This window comes from Erythrolamprus reginae, chromosome 1 (assembly GCF_031021105.1).
Source record: "Erythrolamprus reginae isolate rEryReg1 chromosome 1, rEryReg1.hap1, whole genome shotgun sequence".
Classification (NCBI taxonomy): domain Eukaryota; kingdom Metazoa; phylum Chordata; class Lepidosauria; order Squamata; family Dipsadidae; genus Erythrolamprus; species Erythrolamprus reginae.
This window is the reverse complement of record NC_091950.1, coordinates 424922602-424945003: the sequence shown is the minus strand read 5'-3', so window position 1 is coordinate 424945003 and position 22402 is coordinate 424922602. Positions and strand designations below refer to the sequence as shown.

The following is a 22402-nucleotide window of genomic DNA, read 5'->3' as shown; positions in this document are numbered from 1 at the left end:
AACTGCGTTGTTCTCTGCACCGAAGGGTCACGTGACTCCCCCTTAAATAGCCCGAGGGCGTGGCCCAAAAGCCTGCAGTGCTACTCTAAGGTGACCAGATGTCCCAATTTTTGCGGGACAGTCCTGATTTTAAGCTATTTGTCCTGCGTCCTGTGGTGTTCTAAAAAGTCCCGATTTTTCGAAGAAATACCAGTCGGTTTGACCACCGGCTGGAGATTATGTTGGAGTTGGAAGGACCGGCTGTTCCTCCTTTGATGTCGGGCGAATCACGTGGCTTGAAGGAATTGCCTGGCAGGCACTTCAGCTTCCGCACTGCCGGAAATTGGCCCATGCTGAGCTGAGCTTCTTCGCGGCTTCCAAGTTTCCCCTCCCCTTGAGAGATTCTACTCGCCGGTGCCGGTAAAAACGTTTGAAGCCACGAAGGAGGGCAAACCGAGCTGCAGCGCATGGAGCGAAGTTTCCTTCAGCCTGGGCAGCCAAGTGGGGAGGGTAGGGGAGAAAAAAAAGAAAGTTGCAAATAGCTGTAGAGGACAATGGGATCTGATCTAAACGCTGAGGTAAAAGTCTGTAGAGATTTTTCAGTTGTCCGTCCTGCCCCCCCAGTCAATGGTGTCCCACTTTACCAAAGTAAAAATCTGGTCACCTTATGCTACTCATGAGTAAACCTCCTCCTGAGTAACCACTCTTGCCTCCTAGAGGCCCTGTGCACCCTAGCATCCAGAAGAGGCTCCTCCTCTTCTCCTGAGTCACTCATCTCAGGAGGTGCAGAAACTCCTGGTTGCTCTTCAGCATCTGATACCACGTCCTCTTCGCTGTCAGTCTTGGGGGCCAGGAACACAGGATGCCTCCACTGTCTCTGAGTTCATAACTATTTGCGCAGGATGCAAATGGACCACAACAAAACCACTATTTAAATACAAACCTTACAAACTCCTTTCCTGCCAGGTACTGATTTTTCTCGTTGATTTTTTTTTTTTTAGAGATTTTTTTTTACTCGGTCCCAGGAGAAAACCCTTCAGCCTTTTAAAGATCAAGGTTTCTCAGACCTTGCAATTTTAAAAGATGGGTGAACTTCAACTCCCAGAATTCCCATGTTGGCTGAGGAATTCTGGAAGTTGGTCCACACATTGTGAAGTTGTTGAGGCAATCTTCGTCTGTAGTTCATTTAGTGATTGTTCAAAGTTACGACAAGGAAAAAAGGGACTTATGACCGTTTTTCATGCTTAACAACCGTTGCAGCATCTCCAGGCTCGTGTGATCAAAATTCAGACCCTCATAGTTATGACTCATAGTTATGATGGTTTGCAGTGCTCCAGGGTCACGTGATCTCTTTTGCGACCATTTGACAAGCAAAGTCAATGGTGAAGCTGGATTCACTCAGCAAACGTGTGAGTTCTTTCACAACTGCAGTGATTCACTTAACAACTATGTCAAGAGAGGTCATAAAACTGGGCAAGGCTTACTTAACGTATGTCTCAATTAGCAACAAAAAATATTGGGCTCAGTTGAAGCTGCAAGTCGAGGACCGCCTGTGCTGATTGGAAAATGACCCTCAGACTAAATTTTAGGCCACAATTTCGTATTTTTCATAATTTTGACTTAGCAACGCATTTGAGCTCAAATTTCCATCCCTACACAAGACAGTCGGTAAAGGGGAGTTTTGCTCCCTTTTACGACTTTTCTTGCCATAGTTGTTAAGTGAATCACTGAAGTTGTTAAATTAATAACATAGTTGTTAAGTGAATCTGCTCCTTCCAGATGACTTCCGTCGCTTTTATTCCTCTTGTTCTAGAACGTAGTCCGGCGACTATGGCGACTGAGGTTGTTTCACGCACTGCCAGTCGAGGTCAGAAGCCAGCCAATCGCGGGGTATGCTGACCCCAAAACGGCGGGTGAGCAAGACCCCTTCTTCACCTCCCTTCCAGGGAGGTTCTGGGCCGATTCGAGAGGAATCGGCTTTCCCAAACAGCTGGGATTTGGCATTCCCCTGCAGGAGCGCAAGTGATTCCGTCTCATCGCAGTGCTGACCACGCCCCTCTCCTTTGCCGTTGTTAAGTAAATCCGGCTTCCCTGCTGACTGTTGCTTGTCAGAAGGTCACAAAAGGGGATCACGTGACCCCCTCCCCCAGAGGCAAGTGCAACCCATCATAAATAGGAGACAGAGGCCGAGTATCGGAATTTGGATCATGTGACCAACCACGGTGATGCCGCAATGGTCGTAAGTGTGAAAAAAGGGTCACATGTCTCATTTTTCAAGTAACTTCAGACAGTCACTAATGAGTAAATGGTCATAAGTCAAGGACTGCCTGTATTTCTTTGACTGCCTGCCTCTCCTCCTCTCCCTGGCTGGAAGACCCCAGACTCAGCTTACGGATGCATTGAGGTAGCCGGTCACTCCATTTGGGCCCACCGGCTGGGCCGGTCATGGCAGACGATCTCCCTGGTACCAGCCAGGAGGTAGCCTTTGTCACAGAGGAACTGGATGGCAGAGCCCACCGGGAATTTGTTGGCGGAGACCACCCGACGGCTGTGCTCCACATCTCCGGGGTCTGGACAAGCGGTTACTAGGAGAGACAATGAGGGATCCGGTATTAGGGCAGAAACAACAAAGTTAATGACAGGAGGGAAGAAAGCGTGTGTGTGTGTGTGTGTGTGAGAGAGAGAGAAACATAGAAACATAGAAGATTGACGGCAGAAAAAGACCTCCTGGTCCATCTAGTCTGCCCTTATACTATTTCCTGTGTTTTATCTTAGGATGGATATATGTTTATCCCAGGCAGGTTTCAATTCAGTTACTGTGGATTTACCAACCACATCTGCTGGAAGTTTGTTCCAAGCATCTACTACTCTTTCAGTCAAATCATAGTTTCTCACGTGGCTTCTGATCTTTCCCCCAACTCACCTCAGATTGTGCTCCCTTATTATATTCTCATTGTTTTTATTCTGTATTTACTACTTTATTATGCTTGTTGTACGCCGCCCAGAGACCGCAAGGAGTTAGGCAGCTTAAAATTCAATAAATTAAATTAAATAGAATAGAATAGAATAGAATAGAATTTTATTGGCCAAGTGTGATTGGACCCACAAGGAATTTGCCTTGGTGCAGATGCTCTCAGCGTACATAAAAGAAAAAGAGACATTTGTCAAGAATCAGGAGGTACAACACTTAATGACTGTCATAGGGGTCAAATAAGCAATGAAGAAATTAAATTAAATTAAATTAAATTATGCAGAAGGCTGTTTTTGCAATGCCACCTTCGATAGTCCAGACTTAACAACGGTCCCCCTCATCAGCCAGTAGGGGGAGCTCTTACCACACCCAACATAAAGTCCAAAGTGGTTTTGCAAGCACAATGGAGGAGCTGTAAGGAAATGTCCTCGCCCCACTCTGGCCATGATGGCGAATGTATGGCACAGGTGACGTGCAGAGCTGTGTCTACTGGCAGGTGAGCTGTTGCCCTAGCTCAGCTCCAGCATACATGTGCGTGCCAGCCAGCTGGAGGGTCTGGGAGGGCGTTTTTGGCCCAGATTGTTGGGGGCAACAGGCTGTCAAGTGGTAGATAAGTCTAAATGCTATTGCTTTTGCTTTTGCTATTCCTTCCTTCCTTCCTTCCTTCCTTCCTTCCTTCCTTCCTTCCTTCCTTCCTTCCTTCCTTCCTTCCTTCCTTCCTCCCTCCCTCCCCTCCCCTCCCTCCCTTCCTATCCTCCCTCCCTTCCTCCCTTCCTATCCTTCTTTACTTACTTATTCACTCACTTTTGCTCTCCCTCCTTCCATCCCCTCTCCTTCTCCTTCCATCTTTCTTTCTTTCTTTCTCTCTTTCTTTTTCTTTTTTTCCCTTCCCCCCATCCTCCCTCCCTCCCTCCCTTCCTTCCATCCATCCATCTATTCTTCCGAGGTGGGCCTAATGAAGACCCAGATTGTTGGGGGCAAGAGGCTGATTCTGTAAAATCACTTCCTTTCTCCCCTCCATCCCTTCCTTCTTCCTTCCCTTCCTTTCCCTTCTTTTCCTTTCCTTCCTCCATTCCTCCCTCCCTCCCTCCTCTTCTCTTTCCTTTCCTTCCTTCCTTCCCTCCTTCCTTCCCTCCCATCTTTTATCCCATAGCCTTCTTTCCTTTCTTCTCTGCCCTTCCCTCCCTCCTTCCCTCCCTCCTTTCTACTCTCCCTCCTCCCCCTCCCAGTCCCAGACCTCCATCTCCCCCTTACCTCTCTGGCAGGAGGGCAGGTCCCCACTCCAGACCAAGTCCCAGTGGCACATCAGGAGCTCGGTGCCCACCAACTCATAGCCGGGGTAGCAGTGGTAGGTCACAATGGCCCCGTGGATCAGCTCCGGGTGGGAGGTGGTCTTCCAGCCATTGGGGATTTCTGGCAACTCCGGGCAAGTGTCATTGCGGGGGACCTCTGCCAGGGAAGAAGACCGTATCAGAAATAAGTTTATTTCTGGAGGTTATTTTATTATTTTATTATTTTATTTTATTTTATTTTATTTTATTTTATTTTATTTTATTTTATTTTATTTTGTTTTGTTTTGTTTTGTTTTGTTTTATTTTATTTTATTTTATTTTATTTTATTTTTTATTTTATTTTATTTTATTTTATTTTATTTTATTTTATTAATTAGATTTGTATGCCGCCCCTCTCCGGAGACTCGGAGCGGCATACAATATTGCAATGCAAGTAAATGGTTTGTAACCATAGGAAAGGCTGATGTAAGCCATAGTCAGTATGTAATCATGGGCTTACTAACTGTACTGCAACCTGATTGGCTGTAACCTATATAAGGAGGAACACCCTTGCATGGGTGTGGTTGGTACTGAGTGGTTGCTACAGAGTGGTTTTGTGCTGGGTGGTTTGTAGTTAGTCTTAGTGGTTGCAGTGGTGGGTGTATTGGTAGTTATATAATAGTATTGTAGGTAGTTTGTTATAGTGGTTAAATGTAGAGATGGTAGTTTATTTAGAGAAAACTTTTTGCTAAGAGGAAAGTAATATATATATAGTATGTCACATGTTTTTTGCTGAATTTGAAAATTAAGGGAGACTAGGATAGATCTATTTCGGCCTTATTTTGGCCTCATCAGCTAGCCATACCCACTGGGACTTGAACCTGCAACCTTTGCCTTGTAAGGCAGAGAATTATCCTCTAGGCTACAGTATCCAATCCCTTCAGCTCTGCACCAGGGAAGGGTTACCCTGGTGTATTGAAGGAACATCACAAGCTCCTTATTTGCCTCTCGGCCCAACCCAGGGCCATTTCCAAGGCAGTTAATTTTATTGATAGCCGACAATTCTATCTATCTATCTATCTATCTATCTATCTATCTATCTATCTATCTATCTATCTATCTATCTATCTATCTATCTAAAAAGCTTACTTAGTTTTTCAAATACAATGAAAAAGAAAGAAATCTCATTATATACATGCAGATCATTACCCGTTTCTATTTCAGTATACAAATATTCTATTTCTAATTGATTATATCCGTCATTAAAAAGATAAATAGGAGAGTAAATAGATACTGTCTTGTTAAACGTAAATATTTATTTGTTGTTGTCTAAATTTGTATAGATTCTATGGTATAGATTCTCTTCTGAATCCAGTTGTACCATTTATCCTATGGTTCTCATATGTAGACGGAGTCAGTAAAATATATTTTCACAAGAAAGCCTGCTGCAGTGTTTTTCACTGAAGACTTCAGTTGGGTAGAGTTGAGAACTGTGGCTAGTTGGTGGGTTGCCTTCTACACGCACAAAACTCTCCCAACAGGCCGAAAGATGAGTGGGAGGCTGGTGGGAGGGGGAGCCCTTGGCGTCCAATTTTGGGGGTGCGTCCACAAGACCCTCTTTTTTTAATGTTTTATTTATCCATTTTTTCATTTTTAAAGCATCACAATCATATTACATGGACCTAAACCCAGTCTCGTACATTATGTCTATTTCGTTATATACATTATCGTAGTTCCATTTTTCGTATTTTCCTTTCACATTTTGTTTTTATTTTCCATCCAATTATTATACCCTTTGTTTTGAGTTTCATAATATTCTGAATTGTTTAATCCCTTCATCTCCATTCTCAGCCTGTCCCTTTCTGCACACCTATAAATGTTATCTATAATTGAGTTTTCTGATGGTATTGCATTTTCCGGTATTGCTCATAACATATCCTTGCAGCTGTTATTATAGGAGTTATTAGATATTGAATTTTGGGGGGATATTTTTCCTTCCTGATTCCAAGTAAATAACCTTCAGGGGGGGGGATTCTATTTCAAAAGATGCAAAAAAGGCAACTAGAATGATCAAGGAAATGGAGCCCCTCCCTTATGAAACCAGGTTGCAAGGCCTCGGTCTCTTCAGCCTTGAAAGACGGCGTTTAAGGGGGGACTTGATCGAAGGGAATAAAATGACGCATGGGATAGAAAATGTGGATGGAGTATAATTCTTTTCTCTATCACACAATACAAGGATGAGGGGCCCCTCCCTAAAACTCATAGGTGAGAAAGTGAGGACACATCAAGGAAAATATTTCTTCACCCAGAGGGTCCTTGGTTGATGGGATTCCCTTCCAGAAGAGGTCGTGACAGCTGTCAGCCTGGAGAGCTTCAAGGCAGGATGAGACAGATTCATGGATGCCAAGAGTATCATAGATGGTTATTGAAACAGATGTCCAAGTGCCGCCTCTATGTTGGTTGAGGCAGGCAGGGTTCCCTTGGGTCCCATTTGTTGGGGGTCTAGGGAAAGGGAGGGTCTTGCCTTCTCTTTCTGCTCAAGATCTCCATGGACAATTGGGGGGCCCACTGTGGGACACAGAATGCTGGACTCGATGGGCTTTGGCCTGATTCAGCCGGGCTCTTCTTAGGTTCCTATGTTCCCACTTACACATCTTAATTTACTTAGAAACATAGAAGATTGACGGCAGAAAAAGACTTCCTGGTCCATCTCGTCTGCCCTTATACTATTTACTGTATTTTATCTTAGGATGGATAGATGTTTATCCCAGGCATGTTTAAAATTAAGTTATTATGGATTGACCAACCACGTCTGCTGGAAGTTTGTTCCACTTTTACCTTCTTATTCTTTACACCTGTTCTCCAACCAATTGTTCCATAAATTCCAACCAACCTTGTCCATAACTTAACAATGCAGTGATTCACTTAACAACTGAGGCAAGAAAGGTCGTAAAACAGAGCAAAATTCATTTTACAACTGGGTTGCTTAGCCATGGAAATTTTTGCTGTACCACCTGTCATTGCAATACCCCCCCAGACCCCGAGGCAAGTTGGAAGCTGAGCCACGAAGGCCGTTTGAGCGTCTCCAGAGAAGGCAGCTGCTCCGCTTACCGGCAAAATGGATGATGAAACCGTGCCGGTAGCCCATGGCGCTGCTTCCAGGATCTGACTGGAACTGGATGGTGACATCAGCCATGGAGGTAAAAAGCTGGAAGTGCCGGTGGGAGCCCGAATACTGGCCCAGGATGCGGGCTGTCAGGTCATCCCCGTCGTAGAAGGTCAGCGTGTCTCCTTTGCCGAGGCGCAACCTTTAAGGGCAAAGAGGGAGGGGAGATAATTGGCTTAAAAATTGGATATTATTCTGTATTTTTCTCAGCTTGGCCTCCACATCTGGATCCCCATCCCCCCACTCCCTACTAGCACTGATGAGGTTACAGAGCTGGGTCATGAGACGTCTGCAAAGAAACCGCCCAGCTCCAGGGACCCCAGTCTTTTTCTTAGAAACATGGAAACTTAAAAGACTGACGGCAGAAAAAGACCTCCTGGTCCATCTAGTCTGCCCTTATACTATTTCCTGTATTTTATCTTAGGATGGATCTATGTTTATCCCAGGCATGTTTCAACTCAGTTACTGTGGATTGACCAACCACGTCTGCTGGAAGTTTGTTCCAAGCATCTACTACTCTTTCAGCCAAATCATATTTTCTCATGTTGCTTTTGATCTTTCCCCCAACTAACTTCAGATTGTGTCCCCTTGTTCTTGTGTTCACTTTCCTATTAAAAACACTTCCCTCCTGGACCTTATTTAACCCTTGAACGTATTTAAATCTTTCGATCCTGTCCCTCCCTTTCCCTTCTGTCCTCCAGACTCTACAGATTGAGTTCATTAAGTCTTTCCTGATACGTTTTATGCTTAAGACCTTCCACCATTCTTGTAGCCTGTCTTTGGACCCCTTCAATTTGATCCATCTCTTTTTGTAGGTGAGGTCTCCAGAACTGGACACAGTGTTATTCCAAATGGGGTCTCACCAGCGTTCTATACAGCGGGATCCCAATCTCCCTCTTCCTGCTTGTTGTACGTCTAGCTATGCAGCCAAACATTCAACTTGCTTTCCCTACCTCCTGACTGCACTGATGTTGTTACCTAGCTGGGTCATAAGACGTCTGCAAAGAAACCACTCAGCTCCGAGCGAGACCCAAGTCCCCACGATCCAACCCTGAGCTACAAATGTTCTATTGATTAATAAGACTTATCAGCTGGGCCCAGATTTGCCACTCTCGGGGCTGTGGCATCCACAAAGGCTGGGGGCTTTAGATCTAATTTTAAATGTAGGTTTCCTATGTGCCGTATTATTGCATTTATTTTGTGTTGAGCCGCCTTGAGTCAGTGGAGGAGAGCGGCATAGAAATCCGACCAAATAAATAATAAAATAAATTTAATTCATTGTCTTTATTTTTTATTTTTTTGTTTTACCTGACTTTCTAACCAAGAGTAAAATTTATTCCAGCTTTGCTAATATTCTGACTCATGTTTATCTTTTATTTCCATAATTTGTTAATTTGTCCATTTCTGCACAGATCATGATTTTTTTCTAATAATAATTCATCGTCGGTTGTTATGTTTTCACTTTTCCATTGTTGTGCAGAAATTAATCTTGCTGCAGTTGTTATGTGCAGGATTAAGCAAGTTTGACATATTTTGTATCTTTCATGGGTTATTCCCAGGAGAAATAGTTCTGGTTTTCTTTCAATTTTCTTTTTCCATGTCTTTTTCAGTACACCAAGACAAATTCCACAAGTGTCCAATCACACTTGGCCAATAAAGAATTCTATCCTACCCTACCCTACCCTACCCTACCCTATCCCATCCCATCCCATATTTATTCTATTCTATTCCTATTCTATTCTATTTTTATTCCATTTCATTCTCTTCTCTTCTCTTTTCTCTTCTCGTACACTGGGAGCATCTGCACCAAAGACAGATTCCTTGTGTGTCCAATCATACTTGGCCAATAAAGAATTCTATTCTATTCTTTCAACCAACGTTGTCAAGTTTACTTTTCTCATGTTCTCTCGTTTACCCAAAGAAAGCAAATTCAATTTACCATCCTGGTTGGGACGTTGCCACAGGTGGGTTTAGCTGAGCCACACCGGGCACCAAACATGCCGGTATTTCTGACTCATGTTGGCTTAAATAGCCTTCACATCCACCCTGCCTTCTGTTGTCATGTAAATACTAGTGGGCTGAATTTTGGAGAAATGACAAAATTTTCAAATCCCGCAGAGGCAGATAAGCGCTCCTTCAAATGGAACGCTCCATCCCCTTCCTCCCTCTTTCAAATCCCAGGAGCCACCATGTGTGTGTGTGTTTGTGTGTGTGTGTGTGTGTGTGTGTGTTTGTGTGTGTGTGTGTGTGTGAGAGAGAGAGAGTGTAAAATAATACACTTGGGGGAAAGGAATCCTCAATCTGAGTGTTGTATTGGCAGTTCTGTGTTAGCAAAAACTTCAGAAGAAAAGGATTTAGGGGTCGTGATTTCTGACAGTCTCAAAATGGGTGAACAGTGTAGTCAAGTGGTAGGGAAAGTGAGTAGAATGCTTGGCTGCATAGCTAGAGGCATAACAAGCAGGAAGAGGGAGATTGTGATCCCGCTGTATAGAGCGCTGGTGAGACCCCATTTGGAATACTATGTCCAGTTCTGGAGACCTCACCTACAAAAAGATATTGACAAAATTGAACCGGTCCAAAGACAGGCTACAAGAATGGTGGAAGGTCTTAAGCATAAAATGTATCAGGAAAGACTTCATGGACTCCATCTGTATAGTCTGGAGGACAGAAGGAAAAGGGGGGACATGATCGACACATTTAAATATGTTAAAGGGTTAAATAAGGTTCAGGAGGGAAGTGTTTTTAATAGGAAAGTGAACACAAGAACAAGGGGACACAATCTGAAGTTAGTTGGGGGAAAGATCAAAAGCAACGTGAGAAAATATTATTTCACTGAAAGAGTAGTAGATCCTTGGAACAAACTTCCAGCAAACGTGGTTGGCAAATCCACAGTAACTGAATTTAAACATGCCTGGGATAAACATCTATCCATTGTAAGATAAAATACAGGAAATAGTATAAGGGCAGACTAGATGGACCAGGAGGTCTGCTTCTGCCGTCAATCTTCTATGTTTCTCTTTTTCTATGATAGATAGATAGATAGATAGATAGATAGATTAGATAGATAAATAGATAGATAGATAGATAGATAGATAGATAGATAGATAGATAGATAGATCATAGATAAGTTGGTAGGTAGGTAGAGAGTCAGAGAGAAAGAGAGAGAAAAAGATAGATAGAGATAGATAGATAAGTAGATATAGATATATAACATTTTTTGCTGATAGTGAAATACATTTATAATCTTCTTTGGGGCAGCCCATCAAATGGATGGAGCACCCACAATTTCTGAAGGTAAGTTGTCCTTCCTTCCTTCCTTCCTTCCTTCCTTCCTTCCTTCCTTCCTTCCTTCCTTCCTTCCTTCCTTCCTCCCTCCCTCCCTCCCTCCCTTCCCTTCCCACCCAAGCAATAGCCCTTTGACCTATATACTGCTCACAATGCTTTACAGTCTCTCTCTAAGCGCTTTACATAATCAGCCTCTTGCCCCCAATAATCCGGGTCCTCATTTTACCGACCTCAGAAGGACGGAAGACTGAGACAAGCTTGAGCCGGTCAGGATTGAACTCCAGGCAGTGGGCAGTGAAGTTAACCTGCAATACTGCCTTCAACCACTGCACCACCATGGTTCAAGTGTTGCCTTGCTTAGCAACGTCTGGGCTCAATTGTGGTCGTAAATCAGGGACGGTGGTGGTGGGAGGCTGGGTTCCAATTATGTGGGTTCGCCTGCCTTAAGGAGAGCCGGGCCTGGGTGCGAAAGAGGGGGAAGGGAGAAGGAGTCCACTCACACACGTATGTCCAACATGATGCGCTTGTCCTCTTCCACGTGGACACCCCAAATGCAATCCTGCCCCTTTCCGTACGGCTCGGGCCAGTTGGGGGACAAGACCACTCCGGAGGCATCCGTGATCTCACCACTGCACACCGCTGTTGGGGGGGGACACACACAGGTGAGACAAAGGGGCCATACGCGGACATTGCCAAGGCTGGGTTTTTGCATTTACTGTATTGCATTTATTTATTTATTGCATTTATATGCCCCTCACTCCGAAACGGACTATAAATACAATACAAGTAAACATCACTGAAACCACGTATATAATAATAATAATAAACCCAGGGTTTCCAGCTTTTAATTTTAAAATTCAGTGCAAGATATATTTCTTTTGTGAATAATGTAAAAGTTAAAAGAAACAGTTTTTAAATCAAAGGCAAACCCACAAAACACACATTACCTTTCTGGTTCAACACCAAAGTCACTGTGCAAAGAACAATAAACAATAAAGAAAAACAACGGAGTTGGAAGGGACCTTGGAGGTCTTCTAGTCCAACCCCCTGCTTAGGCAGGAAATCCTACATTACTTCAGACAGACATCTGCTTAAAAACTTCCAGTGTTGAAGCATTCACAACTTCTGGAGCAAGTAGTTCCACTGGTTAATTGTCAGAAAATTTCTCCTTAGTTCTAAGTTGCTTCTCTCCTTGTTTAGTTTCCAGCCATTGCTTCTTGTTCTACCCTCAGGTGCTTTGGAGAATAGGATGACTCCTCCTTCTTTGTGGCAACCCCTGAGATACTGGAAGGCTGCTATCATGTCTCCCCTGGTCCTTCTTTTCATTAAAGTAGCCGTGTCCAGTTCCTGCAACTGATCTCCATGTGTTTTTGCCTCCATTTATCCCCTGATCCTCTTTGTCGCTCTTCTCTGCACTTTTTCTAGAGTCTCAACATCCTTTTTGCATCGTGGCGACCAAAACTGAATGCCGGATTCCAAGTGTGGCCTTCCCAAGGCCTTATAAAGTGTGGTATTATATTGACATGAATCACAAGAAGAAAAAATCAGGGCGCAGCACTTGGAACTTTTGTTCTTGCTGATTAAAAAAAAGTGGAGTAAACCAATAGAAAGTGGTTAAGTTCCCAGGTTTCTTTTCCCCCTTTGAATTGTGATTAGATTGTAAAAATGATAGCAAGTGGAAACAGAAACATGGAATGAATCCATCCGGATATTAAAGACACTACAAATGAGCAGCGCATGGGAATGAAAGAAATACTGGAAGATGTGGGCTGCACAGAACTAAGACTGGGGAATATAATACAAAGAGTAATAAGCACAGAACAGATAAAGGAGGAAACTAGGAAACCCTGGAAGAGTGGAAGAAACGAACTGGGGGGGGGGGGGGAAACAAGAAGAAAGAAAACACAACAAAAGAATGATGGAAACTCCGAGGGTGAAAAATGAGATTAGAGGAGAAGGGGGAAGATCATAGGTGGCAGGGGAAAGATAAAGGAGGAAATGCCAGAAAGGGAAAAAGAAGAAAAAGAAGAAAAGATGAAAGCAAAATAAAAGCAACAGGGGGAAAAAGAGAGGAGAGAAAAATAGACAGTTTAGGGGGAAAAAAGGATTTAAGAATAGAAATGAAAGAGTTGAAAGACATTTGGGGCAGGCAACCCAAAAAGAGAAAGAAAAGAGGATTAAAAATATGGAGCAGAGTAAAAGATAAGGGATAAAAAAAGAATAAGAATATGTATGTTAAATCAGTATAATAGTATTAAATAATTTTGAAAAAGAAACTTTTTTGTGGTGGTAAGAATAAAAAATAATAACACTTTTGAATATATAAGATATGAATAGAGACCGCCTCCTGCCGCACGAATCCCAGCGGCCGATTAGGTCCCACAGAGTGGGCCTCCTCCGGGTCCCATCAACTAAACAGTGTCGGTTGGCGGGCCCCAGGGGAAGAGCCTTCTCTGTGGCGGCACCGGCCCTCTGGAACCAGCTCCCCCCAGAGATTAGAACTGCCCCTACTCTTCCTGCCTTTCGTAAACTCCTTAAGACCCACCTTTGCCGTCAGGCATGGGGAAATTAAACATCTCCCCTGGGCAAGATAAAGAAGTGTACGTTTGATTCATTAGAGAAAAGTTTTGAATATATTGACATAAAGACATAAATATGTTGCAGAAAGAAGCCTAAGGAACATGGAGAACATGATCATAAACTATTCATTTGAAAGATTAGATCAAAGTGTGGGACATATTTGAGAGCTCATTCCACTGACGTGGCTGTGACGGGGCTGAAATAAACCTGTAATTTTGGATGAGTTGGCTTATAATTTAACGTAACATAACATAACATAACATAACATAACAATATAGTATAGTATAATAAATATAATATAATATAATATGTAATAAAATAATAGTAAAAAATAAAATAATATGAAGAAAGAGAGTCCTTAATTAGAAAGCTTGATGAAACATTATAAATGGAGAAAAATGTGAACTAAGCCACTCCCACCCAATCACATGGTAGGTAAGACACTCCCCTCAGTCACATGACCATTAATCCACCAGCACCCCATCACATGATCATCAAACCACTCCCACCTGGTCACACAGTCGGCCAGTTATTCCTATCTGGTCATATGACCATCAAGCCACACCCACAAAATAAGCCACACCCACAGTGTGGCAGTAAAAATTTTGGCAATGCATCACCGGTGCTGTGGACCGTCATAGGACCCCCTGCTGATGCTAAGCGGAGTTGAGAGGATTCCTGAAGAAAGGCTAAGTTAGTTTATTTGGAGATTCAGGGGTGGGCCTGGTCTTTTCTTGCAGGAAGGGAGGGAGGGAGGGAGGGAGGGTGGAAGAATGGAGAAAAGAGGAAGAAAGGAAAGAAGGTAGGAAGGAAGGAAGAAGAGGGAGGGAAGGAAGGAAGGAAAGAATGAAAGACGTGTTGGAGAAGGAATGACAGAAGGTGGGGGTGGAGTTAAAAGAGGCATCAGCCTAGAATCATTATGTAGCTGCAAGAGGACTAAATCCAACCCCGTGAATGCCATTCATTCACCCTTAACCAACTCTGAAAAGACACCCAACATGAGTTAAGAAGTTTCCTATGCTTATGCATTTATTCATTTATTCATTCATTTTGTGATATTTATACACTGCTCAACTCCAGTAGGACTCTGGGCGGCTCACAATAACCACACAAAAAACCCATATAAAATATAACAACAATAAAACAGCAAAAAAGCATAAAATACATAAATAACCCAAAAAAACATGCATACACTCAATTACTCCTAGTCCTAAAATTTATTTTAGCAATAGTGGATCTGGTCTTTTGCACCTGACAATATGGATGGATGGAAGGAAGGAAGAAAATGGAGAGAGGAAGAGAGAAGGGAAGGAGATGGAGGGGGAAAGAATGAAAAGAGGAAGGAATGAAGGAAATGGAGGGAGGAGATGAATGAAAAAAGAGGAAGGAAGGAAAGAAGGAAGGGAGGAAAGAAGATGGGAAGGAAAGAAGGAAGGAAGGAAGGAAAGAAGATGGGATGGAAGGGAGGAAGGAAGGAAAGAAGAAAGGAAAAGAAAAAAGATGAGTAGGAAAGAAGTGTAGGAGAAGGAGCAGCAGAGCTTAGAGGTGGTGTGGGTGGAGTCAAGAGAGGCATCAGCCTAGAATCCTTACGTAGCCACAAGGGAACCAACGTTTTTTATTCCCTCCAGCCACCTCCTTCCCCGTCCGTCCCTCACCTCGACAAGCCGGCTCCGTCTCGTTCCACTGGGGGTTGGAGGGATCCATGCACTCGATGATGACCGAGCCTTGCTCCAGCGTGTAGCCGGGCTCACAGGTGAACTCCACGGTGGTGCCCACTTTGTAGCTCCCGTTGCTGGAGGTGAAGTTCCCGTACTTGACAAAGGGCTCGTAGCAGTGACCGGGCCGAAAAGCTACAAAGGACAGAGCAGAGAGAAGGAGTATGTATGTATGCATGTATTGATTGATTGATTGATTAGACATATACTGCCCTTCTCTGAGGACTTTTACTACCGACACTCACCCTCATAGCGTAGGGCCACCCCGGCAGCCACGCCACCACTATCCGTGGAAAACTCGACAAAGAAGCCGCGGCTGGTGCTGACCAAGCCCTCGATGGGCAGGTACTCGACCTCGTACGAGTCGTAGACGGGAGGCGCCTCGATGTTGTTGCCGTTGCGGATGATCAGCCTGCAAGGAAGGGGGGCAGATCCCAAGGTTTGGGACAGCAGGCAGGGTCCAAAATGGGGTTGCCCCTTGCTTGTGGCAATGTGGTTAAAAAAATGAGTTTGATTACAGGTAATCCTCGACTTACATAAGAACTTAAGGACCTAAGAAGAGCCCTGCTGAATTGGGCCAAAGCCCATCGAGTCCAGCATTCTGTGTCCCACAGTGGCCCACCAATTGACCAGAAGGATCTTGAGCAGAAAGGGAAGGCAAGACCCTACCTTTCCCTGGACCCCCAACAAATGGGACCCAAGGGAACCCTGCCTGCATCCACCAACATAGAGGCGGCACATGGACACCCGTTTCAATCACCACCTATGATACTCTTGGCATCCATGAATCTGTCCAATCCTGCCTTGAAGCTCTCTAGGCAGACAGCTGTCATGACCTCTTCTGGAAGGGAATCCCATCAACCAACGACCCTCTGGGTGAAGAAATATCTCCCTTGATTTGTCCTCACTTTCTTACCTGTGAGCTTTAGGGAGGGCCCCCTCCTCCTAGTATTGTGTGATAGAAAAAAGAACTTTTCTCTATCCACCTTTTCTATCCCATGCAGGATTTTATATCCTTCGATCAAGTCACCTCTTAAACGCCGTCTTTCAAGGTGGAAGAGACCAAGGAGCTGCAACCTGGTTTCATAAGGGAGGGCTCCCTTATTCAACTTACGATGCAGTACAAGCCAAACTTTTCATGCTAAGCAAGACAGTTGAGTTTTGCCCCATTTTACAACATTTAATTTAATTTAATTTAATTTAATTTAATTTAATTTAATTTAATTTAATTTAATTTAATTTAATTTAATTTAATTTAATTTAATTTAATTTAATTTAATTTAATTTAATTTAATTTAATTTAATTTAATTTAATTTAATTTAATTTAATTTAATTTAATTTAATTTAATTTAATTTAATTTAATTTTTAAATTTAATTCATTCGATTTATAAGCTGCCCAACTCCTTCTGGACTCTGGGCCTTCTTGCCACAGTAGTTAGGTCAATCCCTGAAATTGTTTGAAGTTAGTCCCCCTGGTCGTTAAGTGAATCAGGTTTCCCCAGTGACTTTGATTGCCAGGAGGTCGTCAAATGGGAAATCAGATGATCCCGGGAAACTGTAACCTGTTATGGTGGGCTTCATGTTACGAGCCCGAATTAAGTCAGGAATGTAAATTCAAACACACATGCTGTTGTAAAGTAAATAGAAAAGCAGTTTATCCAAAATAAAGCTGTGCACACGCACTTTAAACTGAGCAAATTGGCTCACACACAGATGACAGTCCTTGAAAGAAACAAACAGTAGATAAGAGCAGCTGTGAGAGTGTCACAGCCAAACCTCTTCAAGTGAGTCCACAAGAAATATCCCCAAAAAGTCTGTGAAAGTCCAGGAACAATGCAAACATGACGTCTCCTTCTCCAAACGGACAAACTCCCACATGCGCTCTCTGCAACGCTGGTAATTTATCAGCAGCCCCATTAGCCTAATTGCCTCAGCCACAGGTGTTCTCCCTTATCTTCGACGATACCTGCGCAGTTGGTCCCTTCTAGCCATGAGCCTGTGCATTCTGGCATCTATCCATCGATCCTCCTCTGAGTCCAATGACTCACTAATGGGGCCATTAACTAATGGGCTGGCTGCATCCATCTCTCTATCCGATTCTTCTTCTTCTCCCCCAGCGCCTGACCTTGGCAATGAATCCTCACTGTCAGAAGCTGATGGCAATAAGACAAGTCTCTGGGAACCTGAGGACTCTCCTAAACCAACATCCAGATTCCCCATTGCAGGAGCTGGCCCAGAGCCAACCACAACAGTAATCATTATAAATATGAGCCGTTTGCCCAGCAGACAAATTTTGATCATGTAACTATGATGGAGATGTTGCAATGCTTGTTAAGTAGGGGGGGGGGGAGAGCCATCAATCACTTTTTAAGTGCCCATTTCTTTTCAAATAGTCACTAAATAAATGGTTGTAAGTCAAGGACTATATGTACATGATCATGGATACCATCTTCATTGTTTTACCCATCTCTCTGTGAATGCCCCAATGGGATGCTGGGATGCTTTAAGAGAGGAGGACTTCCCCTCCCAGAATCCCCCAGCCAGCAAGGTGCACTCTCGTTCACTTTCATCTACCTCCAAGGGCTGTGGTGAGAAAGCAGCCAACCCCCCAGCCTGCACAGAACCCCCCTGCAGCTCCCATCCCTCGAAGACTCACCTGTCGTCATCCTCTGCCAAGGAGACCTTCTCGAAATGCAGGTGCAGCCGCTGCCCGGGCGGAGCCTCCAGCACCCAGTGGCAGGTGAGGTTGTTGCTGTAGTTGGCCGGGAAGCCCGGTGACACGATGCGCCCGGTGGTGGCATTCTTGATCAGCCCTCCGCATGCCGCTGCAATAAAGGGCATTGAACGGGCCAGGTCAGAACTCCTTAACAACCCTTGGCTCCATTTGTTGAGAACGATACACAGTGGTGCCTCTACTTACGAACTTAATGCGTTCCATGTCCAGGTTCTTAAGTAGAAAAGTTTGTAAGAAGCAGCAATTTTTCCCATAGGAATCAATGTAAAAGCAAATAAGGTGTGCGATTGGGGAAACCACAGGGAGGGTGGAGGCCCTGTTTCCTTCCAGGATATTCCTAGAGAGGCCCCACAGAGGCTTCTCCCCTCCTATTTCCTCCCAGGAGAGTCCTAGAGAGGCCCCACGGAGGCTTCTCCCTGCCTTTTCTGGCTCTGATTCCTCCCAGGAGATTCCTAGAGAGGCCTCACGGAAGCTTCTCCCCACCTTTTCTGGCCCTGTTTCCTCCCAGGAGATCCCTAGAGAGGCCCCACAGAGGCTTCTCCCCACCTTTTCCAGCCCTGTTTCCTCCCAGGAGATTCCTAGAGAGGCCTCACGGAAGCTTCTCCCCACCTTTTCTGGCCCTGTTTCCTCCCAGGAGATTCTTAGAGAGGCCCCACAGAGGCTTGTCCCTGCCTTTTCCAGCCCTGTTTCCTCCCAGGAGATTCCTAGAGAGGCCCCTCACCACCTCTGCAAGCAAGCCGTTCCACTGGTTGATTGCTCTCAATGTCAGAAAGTTCCTCCTTATTTCCAGGTTGAATCTCTCCTTGGACAGCTTCCAACTGTTGCTCCTTGTCTGGCTCTCTGGCGCTTTGGAAAATAACGTGTTCCCCTCCTCCCTGTGGAAGCCCTTCAAGTATTTGTAGACTGCTATCATGTCCCCCCTGGACCTCCTCTTTGCTAGACTATCCATGCCCAGTTCCTGCAACCTTTCCTCCTACGTTTTAGTTGCAAGTCCCTTTATCATTCTGGTTGCCCCCTTCTGCACTTTTTCTAGACTATCAATGTCTCATTCATTCATTCATTCATTCATTCATTCATTCATTCATTCATTCATTTATTAGATTTGTATGCTGCCCCTCTCCGCAGACTTGGGGCGGCTAACAACAGTAAAAAGACAATATGAACAAATCTAATATTAAAAGTAATGTAAAAAACCCCAATTTAAGAAACCAATCATACACACAGACATACCATGCATAAATTGTATAGGCCTAGGGGGAAGGGAATATCTCAATTCCCCCATGCCTGACGACAGAGGTGGGTTTTAAGAAGCTTATGAAAGGCGAGGAGGGTGGGGGGCTGGGGGCTATTCTAATCTCTGGGGGGAGTTGCGTTGATGCTTCAACGCTCATTCGTTTTTGCTTTGCCTTGAGGGGGGAGTGTATTTGCTTAGTGCTTATTATATTGTATGGCTTAGTGCTTGTTATGGATTGTTTCTGTTTTGTATATATGTAAATAGTACTTATTAAGCATTTTGTAGTGTGGTGACCAAAACTGAATGCAGTTAGAATCCAGAATGCAGCTCCTAACCAAAACTGGTTTAGGTTAGGGTGCCTGGCCTCTCCTGGCCTCAAAGAGATACAATCTCCTTCTCTATTTACTATTAATGAACGTCCAAAATAGCTTAATAGCCAAGCTACAAGAATCAAATTGGAATCACTTTATAATATGTCAATAGATACTTTGCTCTTGAGTTAAAATGGTTTATACAAGAAACACCCTCGATTTGGTGGTGGGGTGTGAATGTTTGCCTGGTGGTGGGCACTAATCACAAAGCACCTGTTTTATGTTGTGTGTGTGTTTATATTTTTAAAAAATCAATAAAAATATTTTTCTTTTTAATGAACATCCAAAATACAGTGATCCCTCATTTTTCGTGGGGAAGGCGTTCCAAGACCACCCATGAAAAACGAATTTCCATGAAGTAGAGGAAAGATTTTTTTTAAGGTATTTAACGAGTACAGTATTTGGACTTTTAAAACCCACCCTTTGCATTAAACAGTCGTTCTATAATGTTTCTCAGCTGGAACTACATGGGATGTCCCACCAGTTTGTTTAATAGAGGACAGTAGGACTGTAGACTAATTGTATGGATTTTTAATGGATTTAAAATTTTCAATGGATTTTGTTGTGGTTAGCTCTGGCCCAGCTCCTGCCCCAAGGAATGTGGAGGTGGATGTGGGGAAGACATCCACATGCCGCAGGCCTGTTTTGCTCCCAGTAGAATCTGACGACAAAGTCTCCTCTGACCAAGGAAGTGTGAGTGACAGGGAAGAGAGGAGTTTGGCAGACAGCCCAGGAGGAGATCAATCATCTGAATCATCCCTGGATTCTGAACAAGAATTAATGACACATCCACGCATGCGTAGAGTGATGCATAGGAGACAACAACTGAAGGATTATTACAAGAGAAAATGAGGCCACCTGTGGTTGGGTGGGGCTGCTGTAATTAGTGCTACAGATAAAAGTGCAGCCTGGTGTTTTAGCCTCATGGCAGTTTATCTGATTCATTGTTTCGTCAAGATCATGGTTTTTGCTGTTCAGGATTGTGTGTGTGGACTCTCTGGACTTTAGAATTGGATTCAATTTTCCAATTATTGGGTGAGCAATTGGACTGCATTTAACCTGTGCCTTGTGTGTACCAGAAAATCCCTTGGACATTTAAAAAGGGAGCTGTTTCTGTTTTTCTGTTTATAAAAACTTTTGGGTTTTCCTTTTATCGTGTGGTGTGTGTCTTCCTGGACTAATTACCCTGTAATTACGGGCGGTTGAAACACACCGGCAGAACAGGATTTAATGGATTTAAGCCCACTTTGAAAACCCGTGAATAGCGAATCCGTGAAAGATGAACCGTGAAGTAGCGAGGGATTACTGTATACTATTTAATTCTATGCATATATGCCGTATGTGTACATACATATTACACACAGGCACACAAAAATATGTATTATCTACTATATAAACTGCATGTGTATGTACACACACGCACGCACAGCTGTTGTAAAATTATACACATTCAACGTCATTTACTGCAATAGGAAAAAAGAGAAAAAAAATCATTTTTTTTCTACCGGTTCTGCGTACCTGACCGTACCCTTAGGATGTAGCATCACTGCCCCCTTCCCTCCTCTGCCGCCCCGTCTCTGGCTGACTCACCGATGCAGCTGGGCTCCTGGCTGCTCCAGAAGGGATGGGTGGCGTTGAGGCACGCCAGGCAGGGCTTCCCCACCAGCTGGTACCCGACGGAGCAGGAGAAGCACGCTCGGCCCCCCGGGTGAGTGTTGGTGACGGAGACGTCGCCGTACGTGGGGCGTGTGGGGAAGACACAGCTGAGCAAGTACGCTGGACATAGAAGAGAGATACAGATGAGAATTTTGTGTGCCCAGTACAGTGTTCCCTCGATTTTTGCGGGTTCGAACTTCGCGAATAGCCTATACCACGGTTTTAAAAAAAATATTAATTAAAAAATACTTCGTGGGTTTTTTTCTATACCACGGTTTTTCCCGCCCAATGACATCATACATCATCGCCAAACTAATAATTTTTGCAAATAAATAACAAAAAATAATAATTATTCTTAATAAATAATTATGTTTATAAATATCAGGATTACTAAGTGTCTTATTCAATGGTGAGTACCAGTAATAATGGTGAGTAAATGATTGTTAAGGGAATGGGAAATGGTAATTTAGGGGTGTTAAAGCGTTAAGGGAAGGCTTGTGATACTCTCCATAGCCAAAAATGGTGTATTTACTTCCGCATCTCTACTTCGCGGAAATTCGACTTTCGCGGGAGGTCTCGGAACGCATCCCCCGTGAAAATCGAGGGAACACTGTATTGGAAACAAGAAAGAACACCTACTATCGTAAACCTTTTAATTAAAGTTATGGACTACGCAGAAATGTCCAAATTGAGCATGGAATTACAAAATCGGGAAGATACAGTTTTCCACCAAGCCTGGGACAAGTGGTACAATTGGTTAAGGAAAAGAATTTTTTTTGCAAATACTAATTCAAAAGGAAGATAATCCAACAAATTAACTTCTTAATGAACGATAAAATTTAAAATTCTACCTTATTTATCATATAGAAGACTGATGGCAGAAAAAGACCTCATGATCCATCTAGTCTGCCCTTATACTATTTCCTGTATTTTTATCTTAGGAGGGATATATGTTTATCCCAGGCATGTTTAAATTCAGTTACTGTGGATTTACCAACCTGGAAGTTTGTTCCAAGCATCTACTACTCTTTCAGTAAAATTTTATCCAGGCAACATTGGAAGATCATAATTATCTACTCCCAAACAAATCTAATATAAACCTCCAAAGTAACAAGATGGGGAATAATACATCAACTACACTTTTTAAATTTATGTCGTATTGATCCGTTACACCAGCCAAATTGCTGGTTCCTCTCTGTTTCTTATCTATGCCCTCTCTCTTTACTCTGTCTCTTCCCAATACTATTCCTTTTCTCTCTGTTTTTCTCTTTTCTTCATTTCTTCACTTTTCCCTATTTCTTTTTCTTATATCCGTATATATATCCTAATATTATGTGATGTTTATGGTATATGTGCCAAATGTACTGATTTATAACCAAATTGCTGTTGACTTATTTCAACTTATCTTTTCTATTTTTATTTCTGCAAAACTCAATAA

General features: G+C 43.5%; 1 protein-coding gene across 1 annotated transcript in view; it reads right to left on the bottom strand.

Moving 5' to 3' along the window:
- LOC139156237 (seizure protein 6-like) overlaps positions 1-22402 on the bottom strand; it is a 47514-nt gene that overhangs the window by 5573 nt on the left and 19539 nt on the right. The window contains 9 exon segments of the mRNA XM_070731561.1: positions 2372-2417; positions 2419-2564; positions 4205-4399; positions 7333-7529; positions 11173-11311; positions 14908-15102; positions 15213-15379; positions 17626-17794; positions 20899-21084. Coding sequence (XP_070587662.1) covers positions 2372-2417; positions 2419-2564; positions 4205-4399; positions 7333-7529; positions 11173-11311; positions 14908-15102; positions 15213-15379; positions 17626-17794; positions 20899-21084 — 1440 coding nt within the window.